This window comes from Tauraco erythrolophus, chromosome 8, assembly GCF_009769465.1.
Source record: "Tauraco erythrolophus isolate bTauEry1 chromosome 8, bTauEry1.pri, whole genome shotgun sequence".
Classification (NCBI taxonomy): Eukaryota; Metazoa; Chordata; class Aves; order Musophagiformes; family Musophagidae; genus Tauraco; species Tauraco erythrolophus.
In genome coordinates this window covers 5,595,413-5,610,849 of record NC_141472.1, presented here as the reverse complement: position 1 = coordinate 5,610,849, position 15,437 = coordinate 5,595,413, and the positions used below count along the sequence as shown (strand labels likewise).

General features: G+C 47.8%; 2 protein-coding genes across 2 annotated transcripts in view; one reads left to right on the top strand and one right to left on the bottom strand.

Moving 5' to 3' along the window:
- IFT54 (intraflagellar transport 54) overlaps positions 1-1,206 on the bottom strand; it is a 46,691-nt gene extending 45,485 nt beyond the window's left edge. The window contains 2 exon segments of the mRNA XM_086615792.1: positions 126-194; positions 1,084-1,206. Of these exon segments, the coding sequence (XP_086471918.1) occupies positions 126-194; positions 1,084-1,206 (192 nt within the window).
- Positions 1,207-8,839: 7,633 nt separating this feature from the next.
- LOC104374809 (anterior gradient protein 3-like) lies at positions 8,840-14,315 on the top strand. The gene is made up of 7 exons (XM_009981012.2): positions 8,840-8,978; positions 10,014-10,077; positions 10,468-10,520; positions 11,711-11,787; positions 12,285-12,348; positions 13,055-13,138; positions 14,266-14,315. Exons 1-7 carry the CDS (start codon positions 8,840-8,842, stop codon positions 14,313-14,315), a joined length of 531 nt encoding a protein of 176 aa, XP_009979314.2.
- The last annotated feature ends 1,122 nt before the right edge of the window (positions 14,316-15,437 follow it).

Sequence of the window (15,437 nt, the reverse complement as noted above, 5' to 3'; positions counted from 1 at the left end):
AACCGATAGGCAACAGCTTCTACACCAAACTGATGCAGAACACAGAAAAGATCAAAAGTAGCTTGTGGCAAGCATCAAAGCATCCTAATATTAAAGCTAAGTAAATACGGAAATTTCATACCCACCTTCACGTTTTCCGATTTCAATTCGAAATCTGTGTAAAGTCCTTTCATAAAACCTGTCACTCTAATTACCTTCAAAACAGAAGAGAAGGAGTAAGTTAGGAACACCTGAAGGCCTCTGTTCAATAAAGCCTATGTGGCAAGGAGAAGCACGTTGGTCTCATTTGCTTTCAGAGATGATACCCCATTTAGAACTATTTCCAGAGCAGGTCTGGAAGTCTGCTGTGACTCTGAACACGCTCTGGAACAACGAGACTTAATCCTTGCTTACGGCTCAGGCCTGCCTTCCTATTTAATTCCATCTTTAACCTTGATGGTTGGTGACTCCGGGAGACTCACAACATAAACACCAGCAGATGCATTTTAAACGCAGCTCCGCGTTATTCCCTTACTGACTTCTTTCCACGTGTAAAAGCAGCAGCTCAGCGAATGTAAACATTAAGACTAGCTTGTTGGCTTGTTTTTGTGGGTTTTTTTTTTTAAATGAGAGGTGGAAAAAACAACCTACTAGCAGGTTTCACGAAAGATCAAATGCACAGGAGGCTGAGGAAGAGAGTCAGACCTCTCCATTGGCCTTCACCACCACCCTAAAACCCTGAGATTTACTTACTGCCCTAAAACCCCGAGATTCACCCACCACCCTAAAACCCCGGAGATTTACTGACTGCCCTAAAACCCCGAGATTCACCCACCACCCTAAAACCCCGGAGATTTACTGACTGCCCTAAACGCCCTGCGTTTCACTCGCTCCTCGGCCCCGCGCAGAGCCCGGGAAGGCGCCGGAGTCCTCGCTCCCGAGCGGGGGAGCGCTCAGGCCCCGGTACCCCCCGCTCCAGCCACCCTGGAGCCCCGCGCCCGCGGACGCCCCCCCCCCCTCCCCGCCAGGGGGCGGCCGAGCGCGCCGGGAGGCCCCGTTGCCTGGCAACAGCGGAGCGGGCCCGCAGGCCGGCCCCCGGCCCACCTCGGTGATCACGTCGTGCAGGTAGCGGAAGGGCGGCTTATTCAGCAGCCGCTCGGTCAGCGGCGGCTTGCGGATCACTTGGCCCAAAGACTCCTGCGTCCGCCGCACCACCGCGTCGTCCATAGCGGCGGCGGGACGGGACCGCGCCGCCGCCGCCACCGGCGGCGCCGAGCATTCCCGGCCTGCCCCGCGGCGCGGGGCGCTCCACTGCGCAAGCGCAGAGCCGCGGCGGGCCGTTGCTAGGCAGAGCGCGGCCCTAGCAACCGGCCCGGGCCTGAGGGAAGAGCCCCTGGAATCAGCCCCCGAACCTCTTGTCCCACACAACTAGTGGTATCCCAGCCCCTTATTTGAATCGCCAGCAGATAAACGGTGCTCAGAATGCCAATTGTATCTTTTTTGGTTTTTTTTTTTTACTTTCTACTCATTTTGAGAAAAGTAAAAATTGAGAGGGACAGGTGAGGAGAAGGAGCTGACGCCAGGATTGCCTGATCCTTGCCACGCTCCCTGGCAAAGCCAGGCCACGGCCCGTTCCCCCCAGCACAACAAAACACATTTATCTGGTGTCAGCTGAAACAAGGGAAAAGTTGGGTTTTTTAAGCAGAGGAAGGGAAGTGAACAGCTTCCACACTGACCCGGTAATTACAGCTGGGCTCTGGAGAGCAGGTGGTTGCAGGGAAGCATTTTGTGTCTTCCCCCAGCCTAACGTGCTGGTGGGCCGATGAGATTCCCAGCCAGGCTGTGACTACAGGGTCTGGTGAGCCTGGGAAGAAAAGGAGGTGTTGACAGCTTCTACGTCCAACGGTATCTGAAGAGGTCTCAGAGGAAGCAGGAAGACTGGGAAGAAGCTGCTCTGGGGAAGAGGACTGTTTATTTTGGAATCATGTGGTTCATCTGGATTTCTGCCACTGGCTCTCCGTGAAGTGTCTGAGATGCCTGAGAGGGGATCTCAGGGGTTTTGTTAAATTTGGCCTTTGGCATGCTTGTGTTGCTGAAGAGGTGGTACCCCGAGGAAGCACAGCTCAATTTAACTGAAGAACCAAGAGCTAGCAACCCACAAAGTCTCTGTGAATCCCTGTGGACCTAAAGGAAGGCGTTGGAATTGGAAGAAGTACCCTAAGCCCTTAAAACAGATAGCTTTAAGTTTAGTTTGGAGACATAGTCTTTTTGAGGACCTTGGACCAGAATTGTTCACAGATGGGCAAGCTGAGGCCAATCCTCCCGAAGATGTCAGTAGGAAATTGAGCTGACCACACAGCATCAACAAGAGACAAAGCAGCTTACCAGCTGGCTCCAGAGATGATTCACAGATCTCCGACATGTGCCAAAGGCCATCCTAACACCAACAGGGTGGCAGAGAAACTTGCTTTTCCGAGCACTTCACCACCATCGCAAGCAGGAATAGACATCAGCGCACACTGCCTTTTCCTCCAGAGTTTGCCTCCTCCCAGACCAAGAGACTCCCACCTTTCCAGCCACTAGTTTGACTTAAACCAGCAGAACTTCTTTGCAGAAATAGGCTGGAAAGCAGCAAGACAGCACCATGGTACACATTGCTGGCCAAATATGCAAAGCTTAACTGCCCAGCAGCAGGAATGTAAAGCTCCCTACCTCTGTTTCTTTTATGTACCACAAACAGCTGGATACTCTCTCCAGTCTCAAGTAAGCCTTCGAACTCAGTAGCTTAAGTGCACACATGTATATACGCAGTTTCCAACCCCTATCAGCTGTAAACTATAGATGCAGCTTCACAACACAAAAAATTTGTCTTAGTCAAAGACATGTCTAGTTCAGACCTGAGGATACCGGTATCGAGACATTAGTAACACGGAAGGACATACGGACTGCATTATCTTAGAACAAGATTTTAGCTGCTGACTGTGATAAACATGAGGGGTTTTGTGCTTCACTGAGTTTCTCAGTTTTAAGACTTCTAAAAAGGTAACAGGAAACCAAACAGTTCGTAATTGTGCAGAATTCTAAACCAAGTGGGGATTTCGCCAAAGGTCTTCATGGGGTAGGACTGGGGAAGTTTACATTAAAATCAGTTCCTCAAACAGAAATAAACATTCACACAGGATCCCTTATCCTAATGTCAAGAACAGCAACCAAACCAAGTCCATGTAAAGAGCCCGAGACGTGGAAACGATGGCATTTGCTTGGGAGACAGCCTTCCACGCTCAACGTGCTCTTGAACTCTCTAATCCCCTCTCCTCCTTTAAACAGCTGCAAGTTTGTTTGCCTTTTAAATTACTATCCCCCCTTAAAAGCCATGTTTTGCTCCTTGAGCTGCTGTCAATGTGGAATTTGGAATTTTGTCCAGCAATCCCACACATTTTGGATTACTATCAACTGTCAAAATTAGAGTGGGAAACTAACCATTTTCACTCAGCACAGACTTACCAGAGACACTTGGATGTGGCATCATCTTGTGAACGTTTCAGAAAGCAGGCTCCAAGGATGGCACTTCACAGTGGGCAGAGCTCCCACCCAGGCCCACTTCTGCAGTTCATTTGTCCTGAAATGTAATCGCACGAGCCCAACACCTGCAACATGGAAACCAGTGAGATTTTCCTTGTGTTCTGTGTCATTTTTTAGTTATCCTCCCACCAGTAAGCCATGAAGAAATTGGTGACTATAGCTCTGGGGCTAATGATTTCTCATTTTCATTTACTATTTAATTCTAATTGCAAGAAAAGTCAATGATGGGGAACACAGACAGTTTGGAAAGGAGAATGAAGCTGGCATCTGACACCAAGGGTGTGTCCCATGTGGGCTCTGCATTGCTAAGCCAGCACTTGCAATAAGAAAGGTCATTTTTTGAAATCCAGTTGGCGTCCGGTCACCAGTGGTGTTCCCCAGGGCTCAGTACGGTTTAATATCTTTATCAATGATCTGGATGAAGAGATCGAGTGCACCCTCAGTAAGTTTGCAGATGGTACCAAGCTGGGTGGCAGTGTTGATTTGCTTGAGGGTAGGAAGGCTCTACAGAAGGATCTGGACAGGCTGGATTGATGGGTTGAGGCCAACTGAGTGAGGTTCAACAAGGTTGAGTGCCAGGTCCTGCACTTGGGTCACAGCAACCCCACGCAAGTCTACGGGTTAGGGAAGAGTGGCTGGAAAGCTGCCTGGAGGAAAAGGACCCGAGTGTACCAGTTGACAGCCGGCTGAATATGAGCCAGCAGTGTGCCCAGGTGGCCAAGAAAGCCAATAGCACCGGGGCTTGTATGAGAAATAGTGTGGCCAGCATGACTAGGGAAGCGATCGTCATGGGACATGGTTTAGTGGTGGACTTGGCGATGTTAGGTTAACAGTTGGACTCTCTAATCTTCAAGGTCTCTTCCAACCTAAACAATTCTATGATTCTATTTTATTCCATGAAACTTCAGACTTGCAGATTGCAAAATCCAGATTCAGACACCATTTGATTGAACCTACTCTTCTCCTTTCCCCTGTGTGCAGGATAGAGATCTCCAGCACACGTTTCACTCTTCTCCAAGGCAGCTGAGCTCCATCTCACCAGTGCAATGCACTGACAGATGCTGGTGACTGCTTGGCTCCAGTCTGGTACCATAGCAAAGTAGGCAGACATTTTAAAGTGCTCAGCAACTCTTGTGAAACAAAAAAAAACTTCACACTCCAAAACACCCTTCACTTCAAAATCTGAACCACATCCAACAGGATAAAGTCTGTGGCAGAGGGAACTTAAAGAAACCAACTTGTCACCAGCCCACCTGGTGACAAGTAACACACAGTCATAGCCACCTTCTACACCTTTTTAGTTTTTTGAATACGGGATGAATCTCAGCAAACCTGTCTTCTGCCAGCGGAGGTCCTGGCCTCTTACATACCTCTTTGGGGGCTTTGGCATGGCCCTTGGTATTTGTTTCATTTCCTGGCTGCTTGCCGTGAGATGTATTTGTAGAACTCCCAGCTCTGCAGAGGCTCCGTTGCCCTGCCTCTGCCATCCAGCGACAATCCAGCTGGCAAGACGTGTCCCAGCGCTACGGACGCAGCTCGCTGGCTGATCCTGCCTGGATCAGGGTGTCACCATCCTCAAGGCAACAAAAGATGTTGCGCCTCAGGAGTGCTGTGTTACGGAAAGCAAGGGAGAAACAAGGTGAATTGCCTTTGTGGTTATTTTTTTAGATACAAAAGCAATCGATCGATAAAATATGCCTTAAATACTGTTTGTGCAGAGATAATGACTGGACAAACAGGGCTGTGTGATTTCCCAGGTAGATATTTCCTACTGATTTCCGTCATTTCACTACAGATTCTATACAAAACTTTTAAAAATGTTTTGGTTTTCTTATCTTTACCTGCTCAAGATACGTAATGGAGGGACCATTCAGGACCCCAGCATAAATTTGATTTGGCCAGTTGTGTTTGGTGAATTGGATAAGACCTAAACCACAATAAGCAGCCTGGAAGCTGTGACATGTTTACTCTTAGGAGTGTTAATGGAAAGGCTTGTTTGATTTATTTTGTTAAATCAATTAAAAAGAATTTTGCACTTAATGGGTGTATCGTGCACAGATTTCTTTTTTTATCAGGAGAAACCATTCCCTTTGGGACTGTTGAAACAACGTTAACGTGCCATGCCTGCTGTTATGGAGTGGATTTATTCTTTCTGCCCCGCCATAACCAAAATTGAAAACCCCAACTTCTGTGAGAGCTGGGTCTCTACAAAATGTCACTTCGTTCTCGGGATTTCTTTCCTCCTTTTTATTTTTTTTTTTTAATTTTGGCTGTGTGCTGGTTTCCTTCCACCAGTCTCTGCTAAAGCTGTCCATGCTGGCTTTTATTTCTCTTGTAATTCAGAAAAGTTCATCATTTAGAGCACAGCAGCATGCTTGTGTTTTTATAGCCCAGCTTTGCAAACAAGCAGAGTTTTTGAATTCTGCTGAAATACAATCCACCTTCCACTGCACAACTCAACCTCCCCGTGCAATTTACACCCAGGTTTCATGCAGCATCCTTCTGTTTCAAGAAACGTGTGATTTTTGCACAGTTCAGTGTCTCTCTGTCCACTGTAATCCTCAGCCTCAAGCTAGCCATGTGCTGTAAGTCCCTGGCAGTGCTCTTGAGCTTGCTTTGTGATGCTTCCGTGTCTGGATACTGCCTCTTCACCTCACGAGTGAACTGGAGATAGAAGAAAACCACTGGTGATGAATGAGAACATATATATACGACCCTCTGCACCTGGGACTCAGTTCACTGCTTCAATGAGAAGGTATAAGAAGGCAAGAACGGAGGGCAAGTCAGAGGAAAGAAGGGATCTCTCCTTTCCCATGACCTGCACTGGCTCCAACCCCTTCCTTTGCACTGAGGACTTCAAGGAAGGGCTTGTCTCCCTTCGGTGAGCACAGCCATCACCATCCCCAAGGTCTAGCAGGGAAACAGCCCAGGGCTGTTGTCCCCTGTCCTTCAGGCAACAAAGGCAAGAAGTACAGTTCAAAGTCCAAGTCCTGCTGGACCTTAAATACAGGCAAACACTGTTTCTTCAAAAAGTGCCAAGGAAAGGCATTCGCATAAAACAGCGTTAGGACACGGATTCCTCCGGTTGAGTAACCAAGCACTGGAAACACAGGGGCCACAATATTTCCAGCTCTTCTAAACCCTGCTGTGACCTCCTGGGCCCATATGATACACTAAAGCCGACTCTATGGGCCACCAGAAGGGGGTCCTCGCAAGTGCCCTTCTCTTACTCAGCAAAACAGGGCAGACAGAAACAAAAACCACAATCTGACAGCGTAGAGAGGCAGAGGTAGGATTTCCTAACAGGACAGTGGTTGGTTCCACAATGGAAATTATGGTCTTTTTTCCTTGAACACAGCAGAAGCTTTGCAAAGAGCTGTCAACCCTCCATGGAAATCTGGTGTTTCACTTCCTTAAAATCGATGGCGGGAGAAGGCCATCGCCTAAACAAGCCCTGGTTATTCCACAGAGTTATGTCTCTTATCCTTGCATGGCCCTTTCATTATGCTGCTGTTCCCTTCTACTTGTGACATGTTTCAGTTCATACCATGTTGTTTACATTACTATTTCTTATTTTCTTACTTTTTTTTTTTTCCCCCTTACAGGAGTGTGCGTTCTGCACCACTCTTGGTGTGAAGAGTGTCAAGCATAGAATCATAGAATGGTTTGGGTTGGAAGGGACCTCAAAGATCATCTTGTTCCAACTCCCCTGCAGTGGCAGGGACACCCTCCACTACACCAGGTTGCCCAAAGCCTCATCCAACTTGGCCTTGAACACTTCCAGGGATGGGGCAGCCACAGCTTCTCTGGGCAACCTGTTCCAGTGCCTCACCACCCTCAGTGTAAAAAATTTCTTCCTTACATCTAATCGAAATCTCCCCTCTTTCAGTTTAAAGCCATTGCCCCTGTCCTATCACTACACACCCTTGTAAAAAGTCCCTCTCCAGCTTTCCTGTAGCCCCTTCAGGTACTGGAAGGCCGCAATAAGATCACCCTGGAGCCTTCTCTTCTCCAGGCTGAACAGCCCCTATATGCAAGCTATATGCATCCTCTCTGTATCTCTCAGTTTGACTCTGGGAGACTTCACCGTACCTGGAGACCCACAGTCCACCCCAAGGAGCTAGGCGTGTCTAGCAGAAACTCTGCATGAATGCTTTCACAAATCAACATACCTTGATTAAAAACATGCATGTTACTGGGCTGATTGAAGAAAGCTTTTGTAAAAAGGTTGTTCTGTGCCTTGGCGGGAGCAGGATATCCTGGAATTTCAGCTGACGTCCATACCCAGCTATTGTGCAAATACAGAGGTATAAAGAGACCTTGCCTTACCCAGGCTGGAGAGGAGAGGCTGCAGCGAGGACACTCCTGTCGAGACGTCAGCAGGAGCTGCCAGGTGAGAGACCAGTTCCAAGTAAGTAGCTCTATATGACACTGCTTTGTCTCTCAGAAAGACCAGGCATTTCTTTTCTGCCAGTGTACCTGCTCTGGGTGGGTGGGCTTTTGCTAGATGGAATTGCTGGTTGTTATACCACTGAACTGTACCCAGGCGAGGAGGTCCGCTTGGCCAAAACAACTAACATACATCGAGGTCACACAGGACAGAGGGTAACTGCTGCCCCATGGCTCTTTCAGCCTGCATCTTCCAAGTCACTTACCAGGCTCCAGGTGCATTCAGACCTTCGGATAGAGATGACCTGATCTGTATTGCTTCTCTTTATCTCCCATCAAACCCAACTGGCTGATCCACGCTTGGCTGCAAATATAGACTACTTCATAGTAAGTAGAGGCTGCCCAGGGAGGTGGTTGAGTCCCCATCCCTAGATGTGTTTAGGAATAGGGTGGATGATCTACTTAGGGATATGGTTTACTGGGGATTAGGGACGGTTGGACTCGATGATCTCTAAGGTCTTTTCCAACCTAGAAATCTATGAATCTATGAATCTATGAATAGTGGATTGAGCAGCTTATCTCTGCATCTCTATGAGTGGTAGGAAACACGCAAAAAATGTTGGAATTCAGCAGGAAGGCAAGGTGCAGAGATAAGCACAGCCAGATAGAGCTCTTTTTCTTGATGAGATCAACCAGCAAGACAAACTCTCAGTCACTCCAGAGGCTCCCCAAGCTTCTGCTGAAGTGTCAACCTTGAAGTTAGTCCATTTTTAAGAGGGAGATGAATGTTTCATGGGCCTCTCTCTTATTTGCCTGAAACTTTGTGTATTTGTCAAGTTCTATGTGCCTGAACAGATCCTTTCTCTCTCAGTTGTTGGCATCCAGAAGCATGCCCGCCTTTCTGCTACTGTGTGCCCTCCTTCTCTGCAACAACATAATGGTGGCTGCACAGAAAAAGACCCAGAAGTTCTCTGATGAAGAGGAAGAAAGCCTAGCTCAGATACGGACCCCACAGACTCTCTCTCGAGGTGAGTGACTGACATGCTGAGGGCAGACCTGAAGCACCCCTATTTCCCTGTCACGGTGGATAGTGTGCACCTCCACCCACATATTCCAGGCAGGTAAATGTCTGAGAGCAGCAGTTGGGACACACCCACTCTGTGTTCCCATGCAGAAGTCCAAACCTACCTTTCACAGGTGCCATTTCCACCGTGGCCAAGAGCACTGGTGCATGCAGCAGGGGAGAAGTCCTCACGCTCCTGTGCTTGGGAACAGCTATAGGTGCTTTGCTCCAAACCTGGGCTGGGGTCAGAGCCAAGAGCCAGGCTGTGACACTGGCTGCTGATCAGCTGCTAGATCAGCTTTGCAGAGGCTGAGCTCAACAGGCAGCCCCACCAGCAGCCCCTACCCCTACAAAGGCATGCTATGTATGCAGGAGACCATAGCCACACAGCCAGCTCAACCCTTTTGCTGCCCACTTTCCTGCCAGCATCGTAGGTCAGGCATGGGCAACAGGTACATCCTCTTCCCCCTTGAGGTCTCCTTTGGATGACGCAGAGCATGAGCAGGGTGCTGTGGCCATTGGAAGGGGCTCCAGACTTGGGTCCGAGCTTTGTTCCATCAAGTAAGATCCAGGCACCTCACGCCAAAACCACTCCTGCATCCCTACCCTCCCTAGCTCCCAGTCTGCTGAGCACTCCCTTACTGTAGGAAGCCACTTGCAAGCAGCAAGCCTGGTTCTGCTCTTCGGGAGGGAGGACAAGTTGAGGGATGAACTCTGAGCTCCAGCTTTTGAGTGGGTGGAAGTACCTGTCTGTAATCTTAATCCACCACCTGAGCGCTAGCAAGGCTAGGGTTTCACCCCCTGGTTCCTCATCAGCTGTTTCTTTGCACCTTTCTGCTTGGGGCTCTCCTGGTACCCTCAAACTGCCTTGAGGGTCTTGACACCCAAGGGAAGGTGCCCAGTTTGTGCCATCCAATTACACGTGTGGCTCTAACTCCCCGTTCAGCAGAATGTCCTCACCCATACTGACTGGAAAATTAACTAAGGGTGCTCTCCGCAGGCTGGGGAGATGACATTGAATGGGTGCAGACATATGAAGAAGGTTTAGCACGATCAAAACACAGGTAACCCACAACTCTTTGTTATGACAGTTCATACATTTAACCGCACAGAACAAAGCTACGCTCTAACGTGATGCTCACGCTGTGCCCTGTACCCTGCAAGGAAGATGCAAGTTGTATTTTGGTGTATGGTACGGAGGCTGAACAAGATTTTGGTGGATGCTCACCTTTTGGGAGACGAGCAAATGCCCTTGCAGTGCCTCCAGTGTCACCTTCTCAGTGAAAGGCCCCTCTGTACATGACTGTGTCCACACCTCCCTACTAGCCCGGTTGCTATTGCTCCTCGCAACGTCAGTGTATCCCTGGAGCAACTCAGTGCCTTAACACTTTGGAAGTGCAGTTTGTAAAGGGTCTGAATTGGCTCCCCACTCCTTTTCCGCAATGTCGTTTCAGCATGAAGCCACTGATGGTAATTCACCACTTGGAAGAGTGTCCTTACAGCCAAGGTGAGCAAAGCAAACCCTTCCAAACAACCTGAAGGATCCAAACCTCCCTGGCAGTACTCGTTCCTTACAAAGCATTTGAGCACTTGGTGTGAAGCCTTTCCAGCACATGCAGGGAAAGGTGGAGAGACAGAAAATCCACTGGGGACCCTTGAGAAGAGTTGGAGAATAACACAGTTGTAAAGTTTTTCTGGGCAGTAACATGCTCTAGGTCAAAACTCCCCTGGCAGAGAGACATGGCTACAAAACAGGCAGGCAGACAACCATGCTTTCTTCCTTTATGTTCTTTCCCAACCCTGATTTCGGGTCAATTCTCCTTCCTGCCTACTTCCGGCCTCAGGCAAGCATGGAAATCATCAGCTCATGTAATTAAAGCTTAGGGAAGTCATATCCCTCCCAGAAAGAGGCCCTGAAAGTAGACCATGTCAAGTCAGCGAGGTCAGGCATCACACTGCCTCGCCTCCGTTGTGTTGTTTTAAACCGTGGCTTTCAAGTTATGGTTATCCTGCAAGCAGGGAGGAGTCAGACATGGAGAAAATTATCTTTATAGCCTCATATTCACTGATTCACAGGGATTGCAACATGTCTTTCACAGCGTATTTTCATCTGCAGACAAGAACCTTAGAAGTGCCATAGCTTACAGCATTGGAAAGCTCAAATCATCTTCTGGCCTGCAAGAGGATCTGCTACCATCTGGTTTATGCACTTTCCTCTCACTGTTATGAGGCTCCCTGCGTGTCAGGCCACTCACTACCACTTGATACCTCCTAGGTTATGGAGAACAAAGTGAGGTTTGTCAGGGAAGTATGGCCCCACCATTTCTTGTGAAACTTCTGTATTTGCTACCCCAAACGCAAACAGCATGAACTGTGCAGACAACTCCTGCGCTCTGTAGTGCAGGGCCACAGACAGCCGAATAAAACCAAGCCGTATGCATTCCTGACCTGTTCAGCCACTGGGAAGGAAGTATGTCTGTACACCAGCACTTCAGTTTCTCAAGGACTAAATGTCTTTTGCATTTTACTTTACGAGAATCAAGTCCTTCAAGTCCTTGGTGAGAAATGTGTACATCAGAAACTAGTGCCAGTCATTTACTGGTGTATCTAGAAGCAAGATAAGATGATGCAAACTCATGAAAAGCAGTGATCCAGATTTTGTTTCCTGCTTAAATAATGTATTTCTCTTTCTCCTAGCTTTGAGGAAAGCATTTGCTTCCAGCCCAGATATCCAGCAGATGGCTCAGGAGGACTTTATCATGCTCAATCTGGTGGTAAGTCTGAATTTTAAAATATTAATCAAAACGTTTACTGGAGAGTGGAATAATTCATATTAAAATGAGAAGTGGATTCACTTTGCACAGCTTTGAAGTTGTATTTGAAATTCTCCCACCTTCTCTGGGGATGTACAACAGGGTTTGCGAAACACCAACGCAATTCCTCCTGGGAGAGGGGACAGGGAAACACTGCCATACATAGCCTTATTTGTAAGGGAACACCATTTTGCATTCTCCAATAACAGGATATATTCCAATACAAGGGAAAATAGGAAAAAAATACCCAGTCATCAGGCTTTCTGGTTACCTGCCTGGGGTTTCTGTCTTCATCCCCAAGCACCTAGCATGGGACAACTTGGACAGATCAGGGAAACTCTGTATTTGATCATACCAGAATTGTTAGTTGTTGGTAGACGAGGCAAGCTCAGCTGATTCAGTCCATTTCTGGCGCTCGGACAGTTTTCCATCACTAAGAGGCTATCTAATTCCAACAGCATTCCAGCAGCGATGACAACATGGCACCCGATGGCCATTATGTCCCTCGGATCCTCTTTGTGGGTGAGTCTCTGGGGTCAGGGGAACAATCAGGGCAGCATTTTTTCTATATGGTCTCCATTGAATTCATGTTGCTCCAAGTAATAGCTCACGTTCTTCTGAGCACTCAAGCTGTAGGAATATCCCAGACTTTCAGAAGGAACAGCTTAACTGCAAAACCCCAAATTGGGCCTTATTTCAGAGGAGTTGTTTAACAATCAGAGCTCAAGTCAGGCACCCAAAACTACTACCATCTTTTTAAAAACAGGACCACGAGAGTCTTATTCTACTAGTGGAAACGGACAGCGTGGCACTGCTATTAATGACCAACATATATCCTTTAAGAGTTTGGTCCTGCCTGTGTCACACCGTGTCACAGCATCCGAATATAGCCTCTTATTCCAAGGGCAGAACAAAGGCCTGTCACCCATTGTGACCAACAACTGTACAAAAGGCAAATTTACCATCAAACTGATGGGCACGAAGGGGACGACAGGCAATACCAGACAAGGCTTGCACATAGAGGATCTGCTCATGATGGGTTCCAGAAGTAGACTTCCTTCATTAACTTAGAGCTGCTGAGAACCTGGTGCTTCCAGATGTACCTTTCCAGCCACGAAAAGGCCAATCAGCACTATTTTAAAAGGGTTTTATTCTCACAAAATTATTCACCACTGGCCCACTTCACAAATCTGGAGTTGCTAATATCTTCTACTTTTTTCCCCTCAAGATCCTTCTATGACGGTTCGAGCTGATCTAACTGGCAAATATGGGAACAGGATGTACACTTACGAACCAGATGATATTTCAACCTGTGAGTGAAATGGGCACTTTACTGATCCCTTTTTACCCACCTCAAGTTTTTACAAGCCAAATGTGGTTAAAGGAAGAGGGTATAAGGGAATCTTGAGACATACTGGATCTGTTTCTGCAGTAAAATCTGTTCACAGCCCTTTATAAGCATAAATGAAGTAAATTCAGCATAAGCACCTTCTGGCAAAAAAAGAATTGCTGAATACTTCTGAAGAACTGGGCAGTAAAGTACAGGGAGAGTTGTTCTCAGTGTCTGAACCGTGCTGGTGGAGTTTTCAAATGTGTAAACTTAGCCCCAAAACCCCACCTGCTTCAGTTCAAGGCACATGCAGACTTGAGCACGCTGCTGCTCTGCTTCGTAACTTCAACCGCAGGAGCTGTTTCAATAAATCTCACCCTAGGGGTCACCAAAGTTTAAAAATACATATCCAGGAGGACTGGAATTAATTCCTAAGGGTTGGTGTCTCTGTGCTCCCCTCTCCTGGCTGCCCACTTTAACACTTAGAGAATTGTATTTTTCTGAGGTCTCAATCCCCAGATCATGGCAAGCTGGGATGAGCCAGATCCAAAAGCTGTGGGTAACAGGACAAACCCCTTCTCTCAGACAAGCAGACAAACAACAATTCTGTGATTTGGGTTCACAGTTCTCCCTTCTAGTTTTTCCACTTCAGCAGCACACAGACTTTTGTCTGACACTCAGAGAAAGCTTTGAACCTCACAGGACACCTGCAGAACGCAGAAAAGAGCATCTGTCCTACTTGTGAACTCCATCAGATGAACTGGTGTATTCTAATGGTGATCCAGGGCCAGAGTGCCAATTAAAACGCAGCATTATAGATGCTTCTTCTACCGGGAGGAGTTTGCAAAATAGTCCAAGAAGAAAAATAAATTATTCTCGTAAACCAGTGGCTTAATATTTTTCTAGAAGTCAAAAGCTAATTCCAGTCAAAATCTGTTGCTGAGACAAAATAACTAGTCGAAACTACTCATTAAAACTGGGAAAAAAAAATCTTTTTAAAGACCTTTTAGAAGTCTAGCTATTCAGAGTAGCTTTAACTTCTGACCTTAAGCTGTGTAGCTGTAGGATTCCTCCCTGTCATCTTTAGCATCTCAGTGCTTTCTCCGCAGTGATTGAAAACATGAGACGAGCGAAGAAGCTCCTGCACACCGAGCTCTGAGCAAGGGGCAGCCCCCCGGGTGCCACCCCCGGGTGCCACGAGATGCAGCGTGGCACACGCGTGCTCACCCCTTCCCTCGCAGACCTTTGCAGAGAAGCCACGGCCACGAGAACTCGGCGCACTCCACGGCACAACAGATACCCAGAACGCGGCACCACCCACTGATTTTTAACTAGCAGTTTATCTTCAGGACTTTATGATTATCGTTAACAGAGAACGTTTTCTTTGCTGGTGTTTAGAAACTTTTCTTTACCCCAATTAACGTCATTCTGAAAAGGATACTTAAGACTATAAATACCTTTTCTAAGTCTGTCTCGTGTGCCTAGTGACTCTGCACTTGTTGCAGTAACATTTCCACAGCACAATTTGTCTGGGTTTTCTCTTCTTTTTTAAGCAACAAGTCACAGAATCATAGAATGGTTTGTGTTGGAAGGGATCTCAAAGATCATCTAGTTCCAACCCGCCTGCCATGGGCAGGGACACCCTCCACTACACCAGGTTGCCCAAAGCCTCATCCAGTCTGGCCTTGAACACTTCCAGGGATGGGGCAGCCACAGCTCCTCTGGGCAACCTGTTCCACTGCCTTACCACCCTCAATGTAAAAAATTTCTTCTTTCTATCTAATCTAAATCTCCCCTCTTTCAGTTTAAAGCCATTGCCCCTTGTCCTGTCACTACACACCCTTGTCAAAAGTCCCTCTCCAGCTTTCCTGTAGGCCCCCTTTAAGTACTGGAAAGCTGCTAAGAAGATCACCCCAGACCCTTCTCTTCTCCAGGCTGAACAGTCCCAACTCTGTCAGCCTGTCTCCATAGCAGAGGTGCTCCAGCCCTCGGATCATCTTTGTGACCTCCTCTGGACTTGCTCCAGCAGCCCCATGTCCTTCTTGTGTTGGGGACTCCAGAGCTGAACACAGTATTCTGGGTGGGGTCTCACAAGAGCAGAGTAGAGGGGCAGAATCCCCTCCCTCGACCTGCTGGCCACGCTGCTTTGGATGCAGCCCAGGATACGGTTGGCTTTCTGGGCTACCAGCGCACATTGCCAGCTCATGTTGAGATTCTCATCAACCAACACCCCCAAGTCCTCCTCCTCAGGGCTGCTCTCAATCCATTCTCCGCCCAGCCT

Excerpts from the sequence above, each read along its gene's own strand:
- LOC104374809 (XM_009981012.2), top strand. The coding sequence starts at position 8,840 with ATGCCCGCCTTTCTGCTACTGTGTGCCCTCCTTCTCTGCAACAACATA. Across the intron at positions 8,979-10,013 it reads CCCACAGACTCTCTCTCGAG|GCTGGGGAGATGACATTGAA; the intron begins GTGAGTGACTGA and ends TGCTCTCCGCAG. Across the intron at positions 12,349-13,054 it reads CCCTCGGATCCTCTTTGTGG|ATCCTTCTATGACGGTTCGA; the intron begins GTGAGTCTCTGG and ends TTTCCCCTCAAG.